Consider the following 25,018-nt stretch of genomic DNA (forward strand, 5'->3'; position numbering starts at 1 on the left):
TTACATTATGCAGTTTAAACGCTTTCAACTTATTTCAGAATTTTGCATAAGGCAGGAGGCCTGCGGGTACTGCAGTTTTCCTGCTTATTCCACTGCCCCACTGGTTTTCTAGGGAACGCCTACTGATAATTAGATTAATGACTCTCTTCTCTGATCTAGTTTATAGACTTCCTTACTCCAAAAACATTAGCCAGAGACCAGACACCAGTTAAGGCGGGAAAGTACTACAAGCAACAGGGATGAGGCAGGCAACTACAGGTGAGGGCCGGACAGAAGTCGTGTTATGAAAGGGCCACATAAATCCACCCGCCAATGACGACAATGACAAGGGCTCCGGGAGAAATTCTAGCACTGCAGGAACTGAATCTTTCTGGGGAGGAGTCTGGGAAAGGTCTAATCACTGCCACCGTGTCCTCTCAGAAGAGCGACCCCTGTAGGGGGAACGTGAGACCGCAACACCCTCATCCCACAAGGCCAAGGCAGGCCACTTCTCCACAGCGTGCTGAGACCCTTCCCCACAGCCCCGGCCCCTCTACACCCCAGCCCAGGCAGGACTAAAGCAATAACAGACAGCCCCCATTTACTGAGTCTCCCAAAGTGCCGGGCCTCCTGTCAAGGGCTTTCTAACGTCCTCATGTAATCCCCATGACAACCCTGAAAAGCATTATCATTTGCAACTTTTAAATGAGGAAAGAGGCTCAGAGAAAAAGTTACTCGACTAGTGTCACATCACCAGTGAACAGCAAATGAGCCTGTGTGAGCACAATGCCCAATACGTGGAAACTGCTCCACAGCGGTTAGCTGGGACAGCTACCATGGGACAGAGCAGGACTCAAATCCAGGTCCACCGCCAACACCCACGCTCCTCTCTGTTGAGGAATTACATGCACACGGTATACAACTCAGGCAGGCAGAAGGGCGTGTAGTGCAAGAGAGTCTGCCACCCACCCAGGACCCCAGGTCCCCTCCCCAGAAGCAACCAGCTTCTCAGGTATCCTGTACAGATTTCTAGCAACACAATGCATATACTGTTCGGTATCTTCAGAGCCCTTGTTCTTTAACCAGCATGCCGTCCTGCTGGCTTCACTCGCCTGGGTGAGCCACACTTGGCATTTGGGCCTGTTTGTGGCAAATTTCACTGCCACCGACAAGCTTCCTGCCTGAAGGCCAGGGTGAAGCTGTGAGATGCAGAAAGTCTACCGCGCTTTGTAGATCCAAGGGTGTGCTTAGGCCATGGGTCAGGCTGGGCAGTGTACTCCCCAGGGGCCAACAGGATTGCTCTGCCAGCACAGCGCTGGCTGGAAGACCAGACACTCAGCCTGACACCCCAGGCCCAAAAGGGCTTCATCTCTAAGCTGGTGGTTGCACCATAAGGCTGCCACACTCAGACGACCAGGCCTAGGGCTGGGCCCACATCAAACCACGCACAACAGACAGTTAGAGCCAGCACATCCTGGGTTCAGTAGCTTCATCATTTCCAGCCCTGCAGCTTTTGAAAAAGCATTTCACCTCTCTGAGATGTGGATTTCTCACTTAGCAACTGGTAACAGCAGCCACCCCTTAAAGGGTTAAGGTGAGGCTTAAATGAAACAAAACCCATAAAAGGCCATACTGTGAGCTTTTCATGATGACTTGAAGGGGGCTGGAGTTCTGTGAAGTGGAAACAGCTGAGGTTTGGAGTGTCAAAGGCAGCACTGCTTCCCTGGAGATGCTGGGTTTTCCACGAAGCACCGAGGAAGGACATCCTCTGGCAGCTGTTTAGAAGCCTGCACAGGCCCACTGGTTCCACTCTCGTGCGTCTCCCAGTTGGGGGATGGGAAAGCTTGCGGACTCTGTCTCCTTTGTGACACAGCATCAAGCCACCAAGGTGAGGGCTCTCAAGGAGACACGGCTTCCACGTTGCCTTGGAAGCGAGCCAGCCGCTTTTCCTGAGCCCCGCCAGAGACTGGGCAGGGCGGAAGAAAGGCCACAACAATCCTGGGGTCGCAGATAAGGTCCACTTCCTTCAGCAGCTGGGGTGCTATTGTCTTGATTTCCACAAATACTCCCGGGCCATGCTGGGTGCGGCCCAGCAGAGGGGATCCTCCTACTCATAAAAACCCTGGCGTTTTCTGGGTGGGGCACTGAGGCAGCTCTGGGGCTCTGACCTCATTCACCTGCTGCTGGGCCAGAAACCCAAGTTTGTGGGGAGCCCAGGGAAGTGGGACTGAAGGTCCCCCAGCAGCCTGGCTTCTCCAGGACACAGAGGGAGACGCCCCCACTAGCCGACAGTCCAGGGTGTGGCCCTCTTAGGATAGGAGAACACGCTGTGCACACCAGGCCCAGAGCCCCCAATCCCACCCCTGTGTCAAAACTCGCCACTCTTCCAGGAACTACCATCTCGAGAAAGGCAGGGGCGTCAGCACAGAGGCCAGCCTCGGAAACAGGTAAGGTAGGGTCAAGCCAAGCCGTGGTCTGGCCTGGTCTCAAGCAAGCTCAGGCCAAGGAATGAAGGATGGGGCCATCTTTAAACCTCATGTGACCTGCCCCATAAACCCAGCCAAAGAAGGATGCTCCCTCTTGCAGGGGTCTGAGTGTTCCAGGTGGGTGGAAGTAGTTATGGGAAGTAGGACCATTTTAAACAATTCTTTGCCCTTCATTAACATGACTTTCCACAAAAAGAAAAAAAAAACCACACACTGGGGACTTCCCTGGTGGTCCAGTGGGTAAGACTCCACGCTCCCAATGCAGGGGGCCCGGGTTCGATCCCTGGTCAGGGAACTAGATCCCGCATGCATGCTGCAACTAAGAAGCTCGCATGCCGCAACTAAGAAGTCCGCATGCCACAACTAAGTTCCCATGCCACAACTAAGTTCCCATGCCGCAACTAAAAACAAGCAAAAACAAAAAACCCACGCATTGAATATACATATTGAATGCTTGCTATGGGCCAGCAGTCCCCCCGGGGTGGGTGTCATTGTGCCCATTTGCCAGATGGAGAAATGAGACGACGACAGGCTAAACAACTTGATTAGGGTCACCAGACAAGAAAATGGGGAGCTGAGACTCCAAAATCCAGGTTTGTGAGTCTTTTATCAGGACCCCATCCTAGGAGGACAACGGTCCAGAGAAAACGCTCCCACCTCTGTCACACTCGAGTTTCACTCTGACATCACAGAATCATGACCGAGAGAATGGGAAGAGAGCCAACCAGGGCAGCCAGTCCAGCGTCCACTGTACAGAGCTGATGCCTGGGGCAGGGAAGTGACTTTCTCACAGTCACACTGCAAATCAACAGCTAAGTCGAGATTATGACCCCCCCCATCCCGCTGACTCCTACTCATCTTCAGCTCTCAGCTTAGGTGTCACCTCCTCAGGGAAGCCCTCCTTGACCACCTCCCCCTCCCCCCCGATTAGATCCAGTCTCCCTGTTACTCACTCTCAAGGCTCCCTGCACGCCCAGTAACACTGAGCACAACAGGAAACCTGGGCCTGTGGACACTGCCTGTTTCACGTTGGTTTTCCGAACTGGAAGGAAGCCCTCGACCACAAGCATGTCCCAGAGGCTGGGCTTACCTTCACTATCCGTGAGCACCTCCATGCGCCCGCTGAACATGGCCTTCAGCATGGTGTCCTGCTTGGTCAGCGTCTGCATGGTGGTGTAGTACAGGGCTCCACCCACGTTCAGCTTCACGTACTTGGAACTGGGGCTCGTGCCCTTGAACGAAGTGGTGCGGGTCGCAGCTGCTGGCACCGCTGAGCTCACCACACTTTCTCCTGACATCTCTTCCTGCCAGGGGACAAACACAGGGGCACTAGGGTCACAGCACCAGGCCTGATTTACTTTTCTCAGCCAGTGTGCTGCAGCTGGCCTCCAGATGTGTTCTGCTTAGTCCAAGTGTATACTGCATTGAAAACAAAGTTTACTCCCAGCGTTGACAACTCGGGAGAATTCACAGGAAAATCTGAGTTTCTGGCTTCTCTTAAAATCAGAGGCCAACTAGGCCAGCAGGGGAACCAGTGGTGGGAGCTGGGGTGTCGGCTAACCCATTGGGAGGAGCATGCACTCCCCAACCTGCCCCAAACTCCAAGCAGACAGCCTCATACACTGGCTTCACTGCTGACCCTGCAAGTACCAGTTTGCCACTAAGTCTTGCATTACAAGGACTTCCTTTGTGCCCACTACCCGTATAAATGAACACCCTGGCTGTATCCTAAAGTGGCCGAAAGCACTGCCAAGGTCCCGTTTCCTTACTGCTATGCACAACGGAACAGCTAAAAGTGCCACTTTTCCGTTGAATTACCCATGAAACAAGCTTTCAGGAAATTGAGTGGGGTCTCAACTACCGTTCCCTTACAGGGAATAAGTGTTTCTAAGTACTCAACAAAAGACATAAAAACTCTTGGAAGCAAGTTATTGCAAATTGGAGACTTCCTGTACTAGTACTTCCCCAAACAGCAAGATCCGCTGAGTCTCCCTAAAGAGCACTGCCAGCGACCATGTACATCCCCGTAAGACAAATGGATGCAGTGTCTGATCTAAGCAGACGCAGGAAAGGAGACTGGTACCTGGCATGTGTGTATTCAAAGAAAACTTCTCTTTTTTCCCAAATTTTATTTTTTTAATTGAAGTCTGGCTGATTTACAACGTTGTGCCCATCTCTGCTGTGCAGCAAAGTGGCTCAGTTATACACATGTTTAATATTCTTTTCCACTGTGTTTATCATAGGATACGGAATATAGCTGCCCGTGCTATACAGTAGGACCTTGTTTATCCATCCTATATATAATAGTTTACATCTGCTAATCCCAGACTCCCAGCAGAAAACTTTTCTTGAATAGGGAACATTCTATAGCTGACGATTCCAAGAGTGGCTGAGTCTTTACTGGATCTGGAGCACAGCACTGCTGGCCACGAGCTGGCCCAGCACTCACGCCGCGGCCTCGGGGTTCCCACAGAATGTGAATGACTTCACAGCACATCACCAGCAGACAAGGCAACTCGGCCGCTGATGCATCAAGACAAAAGCGAGGCCCCCCTGTAATTATGTCTGAACACAGACAAAAACAAGGACATTGTCCCCCAAAAAATGACCAATAAGGGTCCTCATGGCTGCTTCTTTACCAATTAGAGCCCCATTCCATCCTTCCCGCCTTCAAGTGAGGAATTACTAAGACCCAATCCCAGAATTAGCCCTGTTTCCCGGCAGCATTCAACACAGAGCAAAGCCCCACTTCCTGAGTCCTTCCCACAATCACCCACCAGAAGCCCGAGTCCTCTTTCTGAGACCCTCCACAGTTCTCCCTCAATGCACCAAGAAAACAAACCCAACTATGACTACAGACATACTCTTGGTGGTTTCAGCTGGAGGGCACTGACAACACAGAACCTTTAAAACTATACCCTGGACTGAAAAAGGACTGTTTTCGTTTTTTATTCTTTATGCTTTTCTTTTACAGACCTCCCACAATAAACACATATTACATTTATACCTGGTAAAACACAACTGTTATTTTTTTAGAATTTATTTATTCATTTTTAATTTATTCATTTATTTATTTTTTGGCTGCTTTGGGTCTTTGTTGCTGCACACAGGCTTTCTCTAGTTGAGGTGAGTGGGGGCTACTCTTCCTTGCGGTGTGCAGGCTTCTCAATGCGGTGGCTTCTCTTGTTGAGAACACAGGCTCTAGGCACACAGGCTTCATCAGTTGTGGCACACAGGCCTCAGTAGTTGTGGCTTGCGAGCTCTAGAGCGCAGGCTCAGTAGTTGTGGCACACGGGCTTAGTTGCTCCGTGACATGTGAGATATTCCCGGACCAGGGCTCGAACCCAAGTCCCCTGCATTGGCAGGCGGATTCTTAAGCACTGCGCCAACAGGAAAGTCCCCACAAGTGTTATTTTTTAAATGGGCTAAGGGACTAATGAGTGGCAACCTGCAATCCACCAGTGATAGTAGAGGCAATGGCCAACTTGCTTGACCTCCATCCCCTCAAAAGAATGGCCGGGAAATCACCCACTGGGGAACCCACTGCTGTCAGGGCGCTGCAGAATGACACGGACGAAGAATGGCCTCCTGGAGAGAAAGGTGTTTTCTCAAGAAACTGTTCCTGCTTCGTTCACCAAGTGAAAACATCACAAGAAGGTTAAGTTTTCAAAAGCTCAGGCTTAGCTCACCTGGGGTCTCTGTGGCCTGATGCCAAACACAAAAGACAGAGGCCAAGAGGAAGCAGTGATGCCTCCCTCCTAGCTTTCGTGTGAAATCAGTCCTCAGAGACCTGCCACTAACAGTTATGACCAACCATTTCCCCCAGAAAGACACGTTGTCCATTTGATGGCAGAAATGGCTTACGGGAGTAAAGAGTTTCAGAAAACTCTGAAGACCTGGAGCAGGGGGGAAAGAAAAGCTTATAATTATGGATTGGGAGTTTTTTTGGGGGGAGGGGGTTAGTTAAGGAAATTTGCCCCCAAACGGAAATACTTTTTTAAGCACCCATTTCAGATCTAAATTTATACAAAAATAAATATGTTTTTGGGAAATGGTACGGCATTTTGTAAGGCACTTACCGTGAAACAGACAAAAAAAGTCATAAAGAATAATTTTATGTGCTGTACTTTTTTGGCTTTCCAGTACCTTTTTTTTTTTTTTTTTTTTTTTGCAGTACACGGGCCTCTCACTGCTGTGGCCTCTCCCGTTGCGGAGCACAGGCTCCGGACACACAGGCTCAGCAGCCATGGCTCACGGGCCCAGCCACTCCGCGGCATGTGGGATCTTCCCGGACCGGGGCACGAACCCATGTCCCCTGCATCGGCAGGCGGACTTTCAACCACTGCGCCACCAGGGAAGCCCCTCCTTACCTTTTTAAAGATAATCTGCATACACTAAAGTGTATTTTAAGTGTAGAGTTTGATGAGTTTGGGTCAACTTATGCATCTATGTAGCCCCTACTCAAATCAAGATAGAGAACATTTCCATCACTCCAGAAAGCCCCTCCCTGACCCTTTCCCACTCCTCCCTTCCAGGAGATACCACCGTTTTAATTTCTATCACCACATACTACCATTTAAATCCAAACAATGCTGGAAGACAGTTATCACTATCTTCATTTTGTGGACTTGGATACCTCAGCCCACAGACAATCAGTCACTTCTCCAAGTGCACTTCTCCAAGTGCACTGGTGTCCTGATGAGGAAGCGAGTGAAGGATGTGGGCAAGTCCTGCTTGGCCCCAAGCCCATGGTTTTATCAATGATCATGCTTGGTATATACAGAGCTATGACACAGAAATTGAGAAAGGGGGCCCCCACCCCCCCATTCTTCAGAAAGTACAAAAAAGCTCTGAAAGAAAGACAGGAGGTCATGTGTGGCTGAGAGCTTGGGTTTGGAAGTCAGACCTGAGTTTAGGCCCCAAGCCCTGCCACTTACCAGCTGTCTGAGTCTAGTCCCGTCTAGCGAGTGGGGACAGTGGCCACACCTTCTAGGGCTGCGAGGCCCCAGAGAGCACTCGGCCCAGCCCCTGCCTCAGAGCAACACAAAGCACTCAAACTACGATGATCTGGGAATGCACTCCAAGTCTCAAATTATCTTCTAAGTCCATTTCCAGGTCTACTGACATTCGACCAAAACACTAAGAGAGAAAGGCAGAAACCATCCTGATCTAGCTTGAGACTTGCAAGTAGACAGAGAAAGCCCTGAACCTTTCCAGAGCCCACCCTTCTAAAGGTCAGTCACTTCAATACTAGGAGAGGCCCTTGGAAAAAAGATTCTGGCTGTGTTCATCCCTAAGCCTGAGTCGCAGGGAGCGGAGGACACAAAGCAGTAGACGATGAGCCTCTCACAGCAAACCTCTCTTCGGAGGCCTCCTCAGCCATCCCTGCTGGGATCCTGCCTTTGTTTCATCGTTAATGAGGTTGGGGAGGTGAGGCAGGAGAGAGCACAACTGGTTACAAGAAAGAGGTAATTAACACTTGCAGTATTGGTTACTGATTCTACTCAATCAGAAGTTTATTCCAGTTAGATCAGTAAGTCCAGGCTTCTCTTTCCCACCTCCCTTGAGCACACTGCTGCTGATTCTAAACAGTGGCTCTCCACTTTAAAAAAATCCTGATGCCTGGGCCTTACTCAGGGAAATTCTGATGAAATTGGTCTGGGGGTGTGGCTAGGCAATAGCACTTTAGAATTCCAACTCCCTAGGTGATTCCAATGTGCAGCCAAGATTTCAACCCGCTGTTCTAAAAGTTCTGTGTCGCCCCACTCCAGTCAGCCTACATTTAACTTCCTGGTCTTGGAGAAGCTCCCCAACCTCTGGCTCTATAAGTCCTATGAATTTCTGACCACACAGAAAAACAAACCAAATCGGAAACAAAAGCAGGCCCCTGCTTCACAGCTTCAGGCCGCACACAGACAAGAAGCAACTGTACGCATGCTTAAAAAATAAAAATCAGCCTAAGGGGTAAAACCTCTGACTCGAAAGGAGACCCAGGCAAGTACAACAGGAAAAAAGGCACCAAATCCCTCACCCTTCCAAGTTTCCTCTACCTCTGTAGAACTGTCTCGTGTGTGTGTGTGTGTGTGTGTGTGTGTGTGTGTGTGTGTGTGTGTGTTGGAGATGTGTGTAGAAAGTCTGAATAAGAGTTCAGCAAACCTAAACCTGCAGTTCTGTGTGATGTTCAGACAAATGGCTTCACCGAGTCTCAGCTTCCTAACTTGTAAAATGAAGTTAAAGCCATAATCTTCAGAATAACCCTCAAGGAATAAATATTTAAGTATTTAGTATAGTTGTCCTTGAGGCCAGAGCTTCCCAGCCTTGGCTGTACTGGAATCACCTGGGTGCACTTAAAAAGTGGTGATTCCTTGGCTTCACCCAGAACAATTAATCAAACTGGGGAAGGGCGCGGCATCTCAGAAACTAGTGTTTAAAAAGCTCTTCAGGTGATTTTAATGTGCAGCCACAAAGCTCAGGTGTTTCTTTAACTAGCTAAGAGTCATTGTCTTGAGGCTAATTATAAAACTCCCCCTACCCTCCAAATCAGGGCACTTCTACAACTCAGAGGTCTGCTGTTCCATTTCAACAAAACTAAATTCAACCAGTGGACTTCCCTGGTGGCGCAGTAGTCAAGAATCCACCTGCCAATACAGGGGAAACGGGTTTGAGCCCTGGTCCGAGAAGATCCCACATGCTGCGGAGCAACTAAGCCCGTGCGCCACAACTACTGAGGCTGTGTGCCACAACTACTGAAGCCCGGGCGCCTAGAGACCACGCACCACAACGAAGAGTAGCCCCTGCTCGCCACAACTAGATAAAGCCCGCGCGCAGCAATGGAGACCCAATGCAGCCAAAAATAAATAATAAGTTTATGAAAAAAATAAAAAAAATTCAACCAACCACATAACTGTAGCATTATTTTGCATCCAAAACTTACAGGACAGCCACTGACATTTCCAAGAGTTTTGTCGAATTACTTTCTCTTCCTGTGTTGTGCACACAAACCATTGGCCTATTTCTTTCAGCAGGCTAGTGAGAAAAACGTTATCATCACTCCCATTTTTAAGGGGAGAAAAGTAAGTACCAGAACTATTAGGATCCTCTGACTCCCACTCTCATGCACCTCTCATTACAGAGCCCAAATCAAGAAATCATCACTCTCATCCCCTGCAGGGCTTGCTAAAACAGATTGCTGGTCCCCACCCCGAGACTGACTCAGTAGTCTGGTAGGTCTAGAAAACTTGGCCATTTCTAACAAGTTCCCAGGTGATGCTGCTGGTCTGGGGACCACCGTTTGAGAACCACTGCTTTAATGACTTCTCTCTCTCAAGTGGAACTTACTTTGCACAAAATGGAGCTGTTCAAAGTCAGATATGGGTTGAATCATTTTTTTCTTCAACATTGGCCTTGGGACCGGTGTTCCCTAAAGACTGCACTTGCCAGGTTAAAGACTTGGGGCAAGCAAGTAAAAAGAGGGTCTGGGCTGAACTTTGGTCATTCCCACCCAGGGAAAAAGGGCTATTCAAGAACAGACCCTTGAAGGATTCCAAGCACAGAGAAACTTCCCACAGCTAGAAGATGAGTGTGAGGCATCCCCAGCTCCTTAGCTGTGGCCACCCCGGGTCTCGACGCAAGTGACTAGATAGGTACCCAGGCGCCAATTAAGGCGCTGGATTCCGTGGCGAAGGTACCCTGACCTCAGGACCCTGGCATCATACCTCCACGGAGTTCCCAGCACCGAGCGCACGCCCACCGGCGGGCTCCCTCGGTTTCTTTCCTCCGCTCCACTGGCCCGTGTGTTCAGACGCACTTGTAAGCCTCGTCCCCACTTCACCGAAACCCAGCGACTCTAGCATAACTTCCAAAAACCCCGAACACTCCGCTCCAAGGAATCCCACTTCGCCCTCTCATAAATTACCCATTTTCCTTCACAGCCCTGCCCAAATCCTCATTTTCCACTCCAGATGTCTATCTTCAGTGACATCTCTTTGTTCTCTTTACAATCACCAATTCTCATTTCCGACCAGCGCTGAAGTCTCAGACCCCCCACTCATCCATGCACATATCTACTCCACGAGCCCAAATGCCCTTTCCCGGATCCCCCAACAGCTAGGGACAGCACTCCCCTACACACACACACACACACACACACACACACACACACACACACGCACACGCACACACGCACGCACACACACTTCTCCGTCCAGAGCCCTTCCCCCACCCCCGGCCTCGCCCCCCATCCATTCCCCCAACCGCCTCTCTCCTATCGCGACAGCCCCTCATCAAACCCCCTCCTCTCGGTCCTTGCCCCCTTTATTCTACCTCTGTCCCGCTCTCTCGCCCGCCCAGAGCCCCCAGTCCGCGGGCAACGCCCTCCTTACCATGAAAAGCCGGAGGACGCCGGAGTCTCCAAACCCGGACTAAGAAAGACAGGAAACACCCAGCTCGCGTGAGCCTAGGGCGGAGGCGGGGCCGGGGCGAGGACTTCCGCACTCGGCCACGCCACTTCCGCCCCGCAGAGGACACCTTCCTAAAGGGTCCGTTGTACTCCTAGATATCGGCCGCTTTCCTTCAAAGTTCCCTGGTTGGAATGGGTTGCATCTCTTCTCGGCTGGGTCAGGCATTTATCCCGCTCCTAATGCTCCGCTTTTTCGGCTTCCATAGAGGGGGACAAGGTACAGGGAGGTTTTCCTTTCCGGACGAAGAAGCTCTTCGGAACTGTCGTTTCCGGAACTGGATAGTGGTTTCCCGGCGGAGCTCTCAGAGTGAACATCCCGGGGCAAGATGGCGGTCGGGCCTCGGCTGCTGCCCCGGGTCAGGCAGAGCTCGGGGGTCTTGGGCTGAGGCGGTGGTAAACTGCGGCCCCGACCCCGAGCGCGGGGGCCTCGAGCGGATAAAGGTCTACGGCCTGCGGGTAGCGAGTGGCAACAGGGTTGTGGGTTCTCTGGGTAGTGGGGCCGGGGACTTGGAGGGAGGTGCCCCTGGGGCTGGGTCCCTGCTTCTCCTGGTCGGAGGGGCAGGTGCTGGGGGCTGGCTTTCGGGTTCCGGTAGGGGGTGGGGAGGGGTTCTCCGTGACCTTTTTATCTCTGGGGTCAATGAGATAAAAAGGGGCAATAGGCCTTTATAAGCGGACTAGCGCTGGACGAAAAAGATTTGTTATTGTGGTTGTTGATGCCGGGGAAAGACGCCGGGCCGCAGAAGTCACCCAAACCGGAGTTCGAACCCTACTCACTGTAACCTTGGGTGAATTCTTTCTCCTCTCTGAGCCCAGTTTCCAACTCTGTGAAATGGAGTAATTAGCTCATGTCACAAAGGGTATTGTGTAATTAAAGTTTTAGAACCATGTCTGACATTCAGCGCTCAATGGAAGCAGCTGGTGTTAATGATACCAATAAAGGAAAGCTTGGTAGTAATTTGACTTTTAGCCCCATGGGCAGCCTTGCATTCTCGATTTTTCTTTGCCTTCCGTGAATAGTGGCGTCCCTGGGTCTTCTCTGTTGCACTTAAAATAAATAATTGCTTTGGGGTTAGAAGTGGGTTCAAATTCAGGAGCCTAGTGACCTCTGACAAGTCATGTCCCTTTCTACATTTCATTTTCTCTGTGTGAAGGTGGGATTTGAAAGCATGCACCTACATAGGCTGTAGCCTTCAAAACCTGTTGCTTATTCTTAAGAAAGTTAGACTGTTGAGACCTGATAGAGCTGAAAAGACAGGTGGTTAAATATCTGTACAGTGTTTGATCCATGGTCCACCCCTAACAAATGGTCATTCAACCAGGTCATTCAACCTAGCTGCCCAGCTATTCCCACCATAAGCGGAAAATTGCCTTGGGCTCAGACAGCAGTTATATATGGTGCTTCACCTTTGGACTACACTCTCTAGACTGTCAGGCTCTTTCATAGTGCTCCATGAAGTTGGCCTGATCCGGAAAAGATTGATTTTGAACAGTCTCATGGAACTATAGAAGTAGAGAAGAGTCCTGACTCAGTATTAAAATCTTGACTCTGCCGCTTTTGGGATTATGGGAGATATTAAATGGGATTCTGGGAGATATTAAATGATCTTATAGGGTTGCTCTTCTTGTTAGATGAGATCACATAGAAAGGACTTGACAAGCAGTGGGTACTCAAATCAACATGTTTCCCTTTGCTTTTCAGACCATCTTGGTTATCAACAATCTCTTGTTTCCTTATCTTTCCACCTATAACATTTTTGTTTCCCTAACTGGATTGTAAACTTCTTAGGGACAGAACAGTAAAGCTCACTTACCTGCTATCTGCTTTCAGATACTCCTTATTAACATTTTCCCGTTTAATCTAATCACAGTATCCTGATGACTAAATCGAGATACGAGAAGGATAAGTTTTCATTTAATCCTTTTAGCAACTCTAGGAGGCAGGTACTATTATTATCCTCAATTTACAGATAAGGAAACTGAGGCCTAGAGAGGATAAGTAACTTGGCCAAATAAGGTAGAACCAGAACTTGAAAGAACCAAGGGCTATTTTGACCCAAGGCTTTCTCTGCTACTCACAGCCTTTTCTATGCACAGCCTTTTCTTTGATTCTCCAGGGCATTTAGCAGAGTAAGTACTTAATAAATACTTCTGATGTGTTTTTATTTGATTGATGAACTGTAATAGATGTTATGCAGGTAGAGGAGGTGAATAAGAAAGAATTTGAAGAACTGCAAAGTATAGACCATTATGTGATGTAAACAGAAACCAACATAGAGCGTTGCCAAGGGGATGATGATCTCAAGGAAGGGATCTTACCCTGCAGGGCCCGCTGGGAGAAGTGAAGTTTTGACATAGTCTTAGAGGTACTTAGTCACAGTTAGCATGCAACCTCCTGTTCTTCTATTGGGAAAAAGTGCTCTCTTCTCCTTCTGCTCCCTCCCCTTCTTCCCCCTGCCCCCCAAGAGGGACTGTCTCCACGTTAAGGAAAGAGTATACCATTGTGCTCATGGCTTGGGCCGGCTTGTTTGTAGCTCTCAGGACCTTGAAGCTGTTACCCAATATAAACAGGGCCCAGGGCTCATAGCCCAAGTGACAGGACTGGTGAGTCTTAGTACACCCAGGGATAGAAAAAACTCTTAACGGGTGACTGTTATTTCCTACCCAGAGAACCACAGTGCCTGTACAGATGAGGGCCTCTGCTGAAGAGTTTTAAAAAAGAAAATCTGTGTGTCTATAAAAATAATACGCCAATTAGACTTACTGACTGTGCGCCCCGTCAGCCACCTCTATAGGTGCTTGAGGTCATCATCTCATTCAGTGCTCATGATCGGCCTCTAAGCTGATTAACAGACAAGACAGAACGACTCCGAGATACCTCCCCCCCGCGGTACACGGCAGAGCTAGGGGCTGGCTCCAGCTCTGACTCACAGTGCCATGTCACGCTACCACATGCCTTCTGTGGAGAGTTCGAGAAACAGACTAGTTAGGGAAGCAAAATTTCCCACAGTTCCCCTACCTCAAAACAACCACTCTTTTTTTTAATATTGAAGTGTAGTTGATGTACAATATTATATATAAGTTACAGGTGTACAATATATATGTTACAGGTGTATAATATGGTGATTCACAATTTTTAAAGGTTTTGCTCCATTTGTAGTTATAAAATACTGGCTATATTCCCCATGTTGTACAAAAGATCCTTGTACTTTATTTTATACCTTACAGTTTGTACCTCTTAATCCCTTACCCCGATACTGCCCCTTCCTCCTTCCCTCGCCCTACTGGTAACCAGTTGTTCTCTGTATCTGTGAGTCTGCTTCTCTTTTGTTATATTCATTAGTTAAAACAACCATTCCTAACGTGTTTTTCCCCCCAGTTTTGTATCTACCTGCGCACGTGATTTTTTCTCTTTCGTTGTGTAATTGGGATCATGTTGTAATAGGGAAGAACCCTTTGTATTCTATTACAAGTTAATCACTAAAGGGATGTTGCCTGTAAGCTTAAATTATACATAATGGCCCACCTCTGGGAACCCTGCCTCCCAAGTAGTGAGCATTAAGCTAAAATACCTTTGTTTAGCTCACAGGAAACATCCTGACCAGGCCCACCTCCGAATGACTGCAGGGAGGAAGAAATTAACACGTCCCCTCTGGAGGCTGACCAGAACCAGGAAATGTTTGACTTTCCTCCCTCCCCTTTTAGTATAAAAGAAGCCTGAATTCTAATTCAGGCAAGATGGTTCTTTGGGACATGAGTCCACCATCTTCTCGGTTTGCTGGCTTTCCAAATAAAATCGCTGTTCCTTGCCCCATCAACTCGTCTCTCAATTTATTGGCCTGTCGTGTGGCAAGCAGTATGACCTTGGACTCTGTAACAGTGTTGGTTCGCAGCCAGCCTCCTTTTCATTTCTTAGACATAAATATTTTTCCAACTTGCTGAAAACGTCAAACATAATTTGCAATGGCTTTTAAACATGTCATCCCCTCTGTTATTCTTAGTTGCCATCACAAAACATTTACAGCTTTAATTCAGCAACTTCTTTGGGCTTATTCTCAACCTATTCCCTTTCAACTGTGAGGACTGGGGAGATACGTCTACCATTTAGATCCAACATTAACTAGAGAGGACACAGATGTTTTTGCACTGTCTTTATTACTTTTTCTCAGTGAGGAAGGTATATGATGCCTACCTAGAAAACTAATCCTAAATCTGGATTTTTTTTCTTCTGCTTCTGCCAGAAAACACAAGCTCCTCTGAAGTGAGAAGATGTCCTCAGCTGTGAGCCCTGTGCAAAGTCACTAATGACTGATTACCTGACATTTCTGTGTCACCGGCAGGTCCTCAGGTGAGTGCTCCAGACTTCCACTTTTGGGGCAGAGTGAATGGTTTGGAAGACTGGTACCTTTTTATTGCCTGTCTTCTCACGCTCCCTCCCATCATCAGGTAAAAGTTTCAAGATGGTCTTACAGGTACTTAGTCACAGTTTGTGTGCAACCTCCTGTTTTACTATTGGGAAGAGGCTCTCTCTTCTGCTTCCTCCCCCACCCCCGACACCCCATGAAGGACCGTCTCCATGTTCGTTTGTCTTGAGAATTACTGATGAGAGACCCACATGTAGGAAAAGCCATACTGTTTAACAGACGTGAATCAATGTCGAACAGGGGCCACAGAGTTCCCCCCGATTTGCTGACATGGGAGGAGCCTCTCGTGACCTTCTTATCCTTGATGTTTTCACGTGGACACTGCTTTGAGTGAGGTAACCTGGTAAAGAGATGGTTTACAAGAAGTCTAGATTTCTGAGGATTTCATTTCAGTGCCCATGTCAGCTGGTCTGATTATATATTTTGGATAGAATGACAAAGTTTTCAAGCATCTAAAGACATCATCTCAGTGTGGGAGGCTCTGTGGACCAGTGCTATGTGCTCTAGGCTGATAGCCAAAGCCATCCCTTTGGGAAAAGACAGTTACTGATGATTTAGATTAAAATGTAATGGCTAATTTAGAGTCCAAAAATACCAGTCTGTGGATGGGGGCCTTTCTACTCTAACGTCTTCCTCAGCCCTTGGCAGGATGGGAACGGTGAGGACAACAGAATAAGTTATGCTTAAAACCAAACATGTTTGATTTAATGGCTTGTCTGGCATTCTGGAATCTTGTACCTTTGGCTGTTTTAGTGTTTAAATGGCCCTTTAAAAAAAAAATGAAAGGCTTCTTTTGTGTTGGGCACAAAGTAGGTATCAGTAAATATTCGTTGAGTGAATGGATAAATAAAATAATGGTGACAGTAAATAATTATGTTTAATGTTTTTCCCTCAAGTCTTCACTTGGCAAAATAAAAGTTGACTGCTCAGTGAAATATCCAGGGACCTTTGACTTAGAGGATGCCTGGCTTGAGTTAGAGCTTTGTGGTTGGAATTGATTCATGCTTTGTTTATTCATTAAACCATTGCAGAGCCCAGACCCTATGCCAGGCACTCTGTTGTTTCTCTTAAAAAAATGTGATAACTTAATATAGGAAAAAGCATCGCTGGTCTGAGGAGTTGCATGAAAGGAGCCGACAGGAAGCTGGGACTTGTGCGGGGACAGCTATCAGCCATTTGGGAGGGAGCTGGGGGGTCCCGAGTAGCTTTCTGCTGCTGCCCAAGTCCCTTCCTGCCCTTTGCTCCTGAGCCCCTTTCCGTGAGTGTTTTTAGTATAATGACCTACATCAGCCACTTGCCATTTTCTTTGCAGGGTTTGTGCAAGTTTGCAAACATGTTCACTGTTTCTCAGACCTCGAGAGCTTGGTTCATTGATAGAGCCCGTCAGGCTCGAGAGGAAAGGCTGGTGCAGAAGGAGCGGGAGAGGGCAGCTGTGGAGATTCAGGCCCACGTACGGAGTTTTCTCTGTCGGCGTCGACTGCAAAGAGAAATCAGGTGGGTGTCAGGAGCTCCTCAGCACGTTTTCTTTTGTTTCCAATTCATAGCAAAAAAAAAAAAAAAAAGATTGCTTTTCTCTTAACAGTTCTTGAACAGCCTTCCAGCTGCTTTGAACTCCTAATTTAAAACGTCTTTTTTTACCCTTCCCTCCCTAGGAGAGAGATTGATGAGTTTTTTAAAGCAGATGACTCTGGGTCCAGTAAAAGAAGTGCACTTTGTATTTTTAAGACTGCCAGGAAACTGCTGTTCTTGTTCAGAATTAAAGAGGATGATGAGGTAAAATAATAATAGCAAACCCACATCGTGCTTATGTGTCAGATCTTTTTGTAAGTATTTGATAGATATTAACTCATTTAGTCCTGACAGCAGCTGTGTGAGACAGGTTCTGTTACCCCCACATCCTGCCCCTTTTGTTTTCTTGGAACCTGTTTCGTAGGGATTATGCCCAGTGCTGGGAATCATCACGATTGTTTTCACATTGACTCTTACAGGCACTTGTCCTCAGATGCGTAGGTTAGCAGATTTATGAGACACAGCATGGTACAAGTCATAATACATGGTAACTGACAGGCGGTGGTGAGGACATTGGAGGAAGAGGTGGGCTGTGGTGTGCCATCAGAGGGGTGGCCGCTCCTCTGCTCCAGCCACTGGGGGACTGATACTCTGATTTTTTTAAAGACACTCCAGAGCTGTTTGACACTCAGTTTACTAATTTGTAAAAATTGGCCGCTAATTTGAAATTTCTCTTAAAATCCTGCAAACCAAACAAAACAGGCTAGTTTTACCTTTGGAATTAGAAAAATCAGCCTAGAAAGTAAAATTCCAGGGGAGCAGCTAGTCATCTGTAACAGTACTAATGGAGACCCTTGAGGAGGGCCTCTGTGTTCCTGGGGGTTAGGCATCCATTACTGCTAAGCTTCACATTGTGCCAAACCCTCTTCTGAGTACGGGGCCCCAGAAGGAAACAACGTGGGCAAGGTCTTTACCCTTGAGGAGCCTGTAGCCCAGCAGGAGAGAGAGAGGAGGACGCTGGCAGTAAACGCAGTCACGCAGATGAGGACAGGCAGGCGCAGGGAGGTGACGCCTGTTTACAGAGGAGGAAACCGCAGCTCAGTCTGGTAGAGCAGCAGCCAGGGCCACACCTCTTTTAAGGGTGGATCCAGGGTTGGTACAGCCAGGGTGTACCACTTTTCTTGCTTTTGCATTTCAAGATGAAAGTGATGATATGACAGTTTGTGAGGCAAAAGTCAGCATCCGTGGTGCTTACAAAATGGCAAATGGCTGAGCACAATTCAGGAGACAGCTGCTAGTCTGCAGGAATCCAGGCCCAGTTTGCCAGGTTGATCTTGTTTTTCAAAAGGAGCCCCAGTCTAAAACACTTGTAGGGCTCATCCTGCCTGCGGGTCACCAGTTTGAGAGCCTTTCCTTAGGCTTTCTGATCCTCGGTCTCCACATCTACAAGTGGGAATTAAATAGGATCCCGATGTGAGTCATCTGGCGTCAGGCTGGCACATCCATGCCAGGGGTCCGCGGAACATTTGCTGCTTTCTCATTTCTCCATTCATTGTGAGAATTTATAACCCCCATTCTGCCTCTCTGCAGAGATTTGAGAAGTTGTGTCGCTGCATCCTGAGCAGCATGGATGTTGAGAATGAACCCAAGGTAAGTGGGGCGGAAGCCAGAAAGTCTCCCGCGACCACTCAAGCTGGGCTGTTTGCCTCTGAAAATTCCTGTTGAATGTTCTGACTGTTGTGTATGACTCTGCATATTCGCGCCCATGTGTAAGTAAGTAATGATCGAAAACATTAACAAAGTGCAGGTGAATTCCTTAGTCTTTGCATTATCCAAGAAGCTGTGCGCTGCTCTTGCCTCATACTCAGGATGGTAAATCCACTTACCAGGCTAGTTTTACCTTTGGGTTTAGTGTTAAAATAAGTCCTCCTTGCTGCTTATTTTTGTGTTCATCCCCCTGCCTTATCTGGCTCTGGACCTAGCTAATTGGTCCCATTCCAGTAGCTGGAATGTGTGGCGTTTGATCCCTGTAACTGCCCATTACATTTCTCTTTTTCCTGTTTGTAGGTGTGGTACGTGTCCCTGGCTCTTTCCAAGGATCTCACCCTCCTATGGATTAAACAGATCAAAGACGTCATGTGGTATTGCTGTGAGTTTCTTGAGCAGCTCAAGGTAAAAAATAAAAACGAGACTGTAAATCTATCCCTCCCACTTGAGGCCTGTAGAATGTATTTTCAGAGTCCTCGTGGTTCCCTCATAGGTTATACCTTTGTGATGTATCAGTTGGAGTCTAGTAAAGAATTACTGGAGCCCCTGTTCCCAGAGAGTGAGTTAGATGCTGTTATCAACTTGAGAGCTTCTTTCATGCACGGTGTTTTGGACATTGACCTGCACTTACCACAGTCTTGATGGCAGGGAATCTTGTCTTCCTTTCAGTGCTTTTGATACAGTGGATACTTTGTAGCTGGCATTATTATACTAGTCAGGCCCCTTGTTACAGTGCAGAAACCCAACATGAGTGCAGCTGGTAATACATACTAGAGCCAGGGGGCTTCTGGATTTTCCCTCTCTTTCCTTCTTTCATGTGTGTTCCCTTTTGGAATCACCTTGTCCTCTCCCACTCTAATCATGGCAGCTGGCAGTTCTAGCCTCACATCCTGACTCTGTCTTGACCAAAGACAAAAGGGAGGCTTCCCCCATCGATTCAGAAATCTGGGAGGACTCATAAAGGTCCAGTGGGATCCTGGTCTCAACCCTGAACTGGTCACAGTGGCAAGATGGGTGGGGTACTGCCACCAGCCCTGCCTGGTCCAGTGCCCACCCTTGTGTTATGGGAAGGTGGGCAGGGGTGTGAGTGTGTACAAACAGCAGCCATTTGCACTTTGCACGTAGGGAGGGAGAAGTTTCAGGGGCAGGGGCTTGGCAAGGACTCTGGTAGTAACTGAGCAATGGAGCAGATGTCCCTAGAGCACCCAGTGATCCATTCCCAGACATCTCTCTCAAGGCACTTGTGAATGGCTCTCTTGGCCTTGACCCAGCATCAAGCATGAATTATAGTCATCGTTATAGTAACAGCCAATAGTATCAATACATAGTGTTCTCTGTGTGCGAGGCACTGTTCTCAGTGCTTTATATTCATGAATCCATTTATTTCTCACAACAACTAAACGAAGGAAGCAGTGTTACTGTCCCTAGTCAACAGAGGAGGAAGCTGAAGTACAGAGAGGTTAAGAAACTTGCCCAAGATCACACAGCTAGTAAGTGGTAAAGCCAAAAGTCTGAGCCCAGAGTCCTTGTTATGTTCAATTGCATTTATACTCTGTTGCTCCAGTGTACATGCATACATATGTTAAATACTGAATGCGTACATGTAGCAGGCCAGCCCTGGTCATTTTGTTTTCTAAGAATTCTCAATTCTCCATTCCCAAGAGTATTTCAGTTCTATGGTCAAGCACTAGTGCGCTGAAATCCCTGTTGTTTAACTCTTACAGTTGTTGTTTAACTCTCATAGTGGTCATTCCTCAAGAGAAAAAGAATAAAGACTTAGAATCCTGACTCATTGGTTTGCATTCAGAAAAGCTGTAAAGCGGTTGCTCTACTCTCTTGGACTGGAGGGCGTGTGTCTTAATCTTACTCTCTTTATTGTTTTTAGCCTGAAATTTTACAAGACTCCAAACTCATCACACTGTACCTCACGATGCTTGTCACCTTTACAGACACTTCAACATGGAAAATTCTCCGGGGAAAAGGTCTGTGAGACTTGCTTCAAAATCTTTCCTAAGTAGCATTTCCATGGAGAGTTCGGGGACCTTTTCAAGAAGTATTTTTGCTGCCACAAGCCTCAGGGAAGGCCCTAGAACCACACACATGGAGACGTTGCACTATGGTATCTAGGATAAGTTCAGTATCGTGTGCTCAGCTCTCTCCCTTCTTGGAATTCACGTTTGAAGGCACAATCCCTCTGAGCTCATTTGTTACAACTCCCACAGCACCTCAGCCTTCAGATTGATAATATTCACTTAAGCCTCATCATTTCATTTGGAGAATATTCGGCAGCAAATAATTCTATTTTGCCCATAAAATTGCATGGTAAAGCTGCCTTCTTCCTTGAACACTGAACTCGGCCTTACATGTTTCATACATTCACTTTATTTATCCGTTTACCCAGTAGCCTGCTGTGTGCCAGACACTCTGCAGGCACTGGAGATAGGGGAGAGGTCACTGCCCTCCAGGGGCTTTAGGTGCTGAACTCTGTGTGCCCGCCCTTCCTCCCAGCACCTGAGTCTGGTGGGGTGGGGAGGAGACAGACACTGAAGAGAGGTTGTATATATATGAATATCTGAGTAGTATACGTGGGTGTGTAGGTCACGACAACAGTGTGACAAGGGGCGCTTGGAAGGAAGAGCCCAGGAGAAACGAGAGTGCAGTGGGGAGGGAGGCCTTGCCTTGTGTGGGGCTCGGCCTTTCCCGAAGCAGTGACATTTGAGCTGAGAGCTGCAGGGGGAGGTGGAGTTTGCAGAGCACAGTGGTGGGGCAGGACTCTGAAGCAGAGGAAACTGTGTGCCGAGGCTCCAGGCCAGGAAGGAGGGTTCATTTAAGTCATGATCCTGGACTCTGGGGGGGGATTTAGAACTCGGTGCGTTCTGGCCCTGCCAGGGGGCTTGTATCCCAGTGGGGAGAGGAGGTAGCCACCGGGGGTAGAAAGTGCCAGGCCCTCGGAGGGAAGTAGAAAATGTGCTGCAGGAGCTTGGAGGCCGGGGATGATACTTCTGGGAAACCAGAGGTCCCGTCACCTAAGAGGTTACGCTTCCACCGGGCCTTGCAGGAGAGAGAATTCTGGAGATGTGGCGTCTCCCTGTCCTCTGGTGCCAGACCCCAGGGGAGCAGGAAGGCAAGCCAGAGGAGCTCTCGTTTCCTTACGGCCTGGGGCCTGGGGTATGTAAACAGTTCACGTTATGGCCAGAGATTTTTTTTCTCAGACTTTTTTCTTCGTTTAGGTGAGAGTCTTCGACCAGCCATGAACCATATTTGTGCAAATATAATGGGCCATCTCAACCAGCATGGATTTTACTCTGTGCTGCAGGTCTGTGACCCCATCCCTAATGCGGGACTCACTCTCCATACCTGAACTTGGGTTTTTACCTCTGGTTTCGGCCTATCTGCTGCCCGCCTCACAGAAGCGCTTTCTGCAGGAAGCGCTCTCTCCTCCCTCCCCGACCCCGGCTTTGACACCCTCTCGATTTGTGTGAAGGGAGGACAGTGACTGGGACCCCTTCACTGTGCTACATTTTTGACTATGAGGATAATCCAGTCATTTGAGACTTAAACTCAGGAAGGAGGTCTCAGGATGTATTCCCTCAGGTTCCTTCTTGGTTGGTGTCTGGAATCGTCTTTCTAGCTCTGTGTCCTCAAACAGCCTTCCGTCCACACTGCATGTTATCGTGCCAGTTCGTACATCCAGGGAATTGTCAGAAATGTAACTAATCACTGTTGAAAAGTATTGATACTTTGGAATTCTTGAGTTTGAGAAGTGACATTGATCTAGGCCGTCCTCCGGCCTGGCACTGAGATGGGCTGTTTCCTGGTTGGGTTTCACTTTCTCCTCACGACAACCCTGCGAGGTGCTGCGGCAACCAAAGGTGGATTCTCAACAGTTCATCTCAGTGGAAGAGTCTACTTGATGCCATAACTCTGAATTGCTTCTAAAATAATTGAGATTTTAAATCTGGTGTTCTTCTTATCGGCTGCTAATTTTTTTAACTATTATTTTTTAAAACTCAAGTGTAATATTTAAACTAGAGAGAGAGTGGTACAGTGAACCTCCATACATACCCATTGCTTTTCTTTCATTTTTTTAGAAACATTCCAATACAGTTTTTTATCTGAAGCACTTACTGTACATTTTTTACGTGCACATGAATATAAAGTTGGCGTCGCCCCCTGACCAATTACAGTGTTCTTTGCAGGTATTGTTAACCCGTGGCCTGGCGAGACCCCGGCCTTGTCTGTCCAAAGGCACTTTAACAGCAGCCTTTTCCCTAGCAATGCGGTGAGTAAGAAACTGCGCCTGAGGAGCCAGCTTGCTTCTGAAGGCCTGCTCCTCCTGCTTTTCTTCTCTTGTTACTGGTATTAGATACGGGCTTGCCCACTTTGTTAGAATTTACAGGAAGTGTTGTTCTTGATGAAAATGACACATCTGTGACTGCCCTGTTCTTAATCTTCCGGCTGTACCCTTGAATGTTTTTGCATCATGATTTGAGGGAAGCTATTCAAAATGAATTGCTTTTATTCTGCCAGGGGCCAAGATATGACCATTTTTCCTTTTGAGCTTTTAGTTGATAAAGGAAACCTAAGAGCTGAAAGAGGCCCAGCAAAGGGCAGGGTGAAAGGATTCAGGGAATAGTGTTGCGAACACGGGTTTAAGACACTGGCGTTCGGAGGACCAGAGAGGATGTGATATTTATCTTCACTTAGTCAGTTTGGAGATGTAAAGTCGTAAGAAGCTAAATATTTCCTGATAGAAATCATACCAGCAAGTCTGAGAGCTGCCAAGTGTAAAGAGCTGTGCTTGTTAATGGGTCCAGAACATACTTAAACTGCTGAAAGGAGCAGTAACTTGGAGAGTTGTTGATAAGATAGCTTGATAATCTGAGATCATCTTAATCCCCAAGATAATAATAATTTGGGAAAGAAGGAGTGTTGTGGTCAAACCAGCTTGGTAAAGCTGCCCGTCTGCCCCTTCCTGGTAATTCACCAGGCACCTTCCTGCTGAAAGCTCTGACAGATCCTGTGGTAGCAAACTCTTTGGGCTTGTTTAACCTGATTTGACCCAAACATATCTGAACATGGAGTACTCTCGCCCAAGTTTTAGATGATGGAACATGTCTGTTACTATCCTGTGGAATCATTTTCCATGGAACACCAATTTGAAAAATGATGGTCTAGATTATAGGTTGGCAAACTTTTTCTGCAAAAGGCCAGCTAGTAAATATTTTCAGTTCTGTGGGCTACGCAGCTTCTGTCACAACTACTGTGCCACTATAGCCGCCAAGCAGCCATAGACAGTACATACACAAATGAGAACAGCTGTGTGTTCCAATAAAACTTTATTTACAAAAACAGGCAGTGGGCAGTTTTTGACCTGTGGGCCACAGTTTGCCGACCTGATCTAGACTGTGTTTTCTACTAACCATTAGCCACGTGGGGCTGTTTAAATGGAAGTTTATTAAAATTAAATAAAATCAAGAATTCAATTCCTTGGTTTCATTAGCCATATTTCAGGTGCTCGGGGGCCACGTGACTAGTTGAAAACCATATTGACAGCACAAATGTGAAACATTTTCATCATCACCAAAAGTTCTATTGGACAAGGCTGGTGTACACCGTCCAATAGAAATATGATGAGAATCACATTAAATAAGTCAAAAGAAAGGGGAAATTGAGTTTAACGATATATTTTATATAAACTGCTATATCCAAATTTATCATTTTTGCATGGAATCAATACTTTTAAATTATTTTAATTAAAATTAGATAATTTATTAATTTTTCTTTCCGTGCTGAGTCCTCAAAAAGTGGTGGCTATTTTACACTTAAAACATAGGAATTTGGCCTAGCCACATCTTATGTGCCCAGTAGCCCCTGACATGTGGCCAGTGGCTACTGCGTTGGACAGCACACCTCTAGAGGCTAGACCTTCATAGCAGGAACAGAATCCAACTGGTTATGCTATGATTAAAGAAGTAGAACAAATTATCTAGGTAACAGTCATACGTTTGTTACATACTTTGAGAGGAGTTTCATAGAGATGTATTTAATGAGTCGTAGCACATGTTTTCCTAGATCAGGTTTACTGCAGCTCCCTCTCCTGAGTCACCTGAGCAGCTCATTCCAGCAGCATCACCCACCCTCTCCTCTGTCACAGACAGCGGAGGATTGACACACAGACGCCTGAGCCCAGGAGTGCAGCAGCATCCTCTAGCTCCCCTGTCTTCCATCTCCCAAGAACACAAGTCGTCTTTCCGTCCCAGCATCCTTCCCTTGTCCCACTGTGGCTGCAGTTCACACTGTGATCCACCAAGAGGGTCATCTAGTCATTCCACCACGTTTCTTCTCCTTTGAGAATATAATAGCGTCCATCATTTTAAGTTTTTTCTTTCCATATG

General features: G+C 47.5%; 2 protein-coding genes across 11 annotated transcripts in view; one reads left to right on the forward strand and one right to left on the reverse strand.

Annotated features, from left to right (window-relative positions):
• The window catches only part of KCTD10 (potassium channel tetramerization domain containing 10), a 35,763-nt gene extending 24,830 nt beyond the window's left edge, over positions 1 to 10,933 (reverse strand). For all 8 annotated transcript variants that reach the window (XR_013831235.1, XR_013831236.1, XR_013831237.1 and 5 more), the window contains exons 1-2: positions 10,847 to 10,933; positions 3,556 to 3,769 (exon numbers count right to left, since the gene is read on the reverse strand). Coding sequence is in view for 3 of the 8 variants with exons in the window: in XM_079942195.1 (XP_079798321.1) it covers positions 3,556 to 3,769; positions 10,847 to 10,849 (217 nt within the window). In the remaining 5 variants the exon portion in view is untranslated. The remainder of the gene's footprint in view (positions 1 to 3,555; positions 3,770 to 10,846) is intronic.
• Positions 10,934 to 11,022: 89 nt separating this feature from the next.
• Positions 11,023 to 25,018, forward strand: part of UBE3B (ubiquitin protein ligase E3B) — a 57,512-nt gene continuing 43,516 nt past the window's right edge. Inside the window, exons 1-9 of one of the 3 annotated variants that reach the window (XM_079943390.1) lie at positions 11,023 to 11,080; positions 15,162 to 15,268; positions 16,657 to 16,838; positions 16,997 to 17,117; positions 18,444 to 18,503; positions 18,921 to 19,025; positions 20,506 to 20,602; positions 21,851 to 21,936; positions 22,820 to 22,902. In XM_079943390.1, coding sequence (XP_079799516.1) covers positions 16,678 to 16,838; positions 16,997 to 17,117; positions 18,444 to 18,503; positions 18,921 to 19,025; positions 20,506 to 20,602; positions 21,851 to 21,936; positions 22,820 to 22,902 — 713 coding nt within the window. In that variant the 5' untranslated portion in view covers positions 11,023 to 11,080; positions 15,162 to 15,268; positions 16,657 to 16,677. Of the gene's footprint in view, positions 11,081 to 11,228; positions 11,380 to 15,161; positions 15,269 to 16,656; positions 16,839 to 16,996; positions 17,118 to 18,443; positions 18,504 to 18,920; positions 19,026 to 20,505; positions 20,603 to 21,850; positions 21,937 to 22,819; positions 22,903 to 25,018 lie in introns of those variants that run through there. The other 2 variants (XM_079943388.1, XM_079943389.1) reach the window with 2 other exon arrangements.

Source organism: Stenella coeruleoalba, assembly GCF_951394435.1.
Source record: "Stenella coeruleoalba genome assembly, chromosome: 14".
NCBI lineage: Eukaryota > Metazoa > Chordata > Mammalia > Artiodactyla > Delphinidae > Stenella > Stenella coeruleoalba.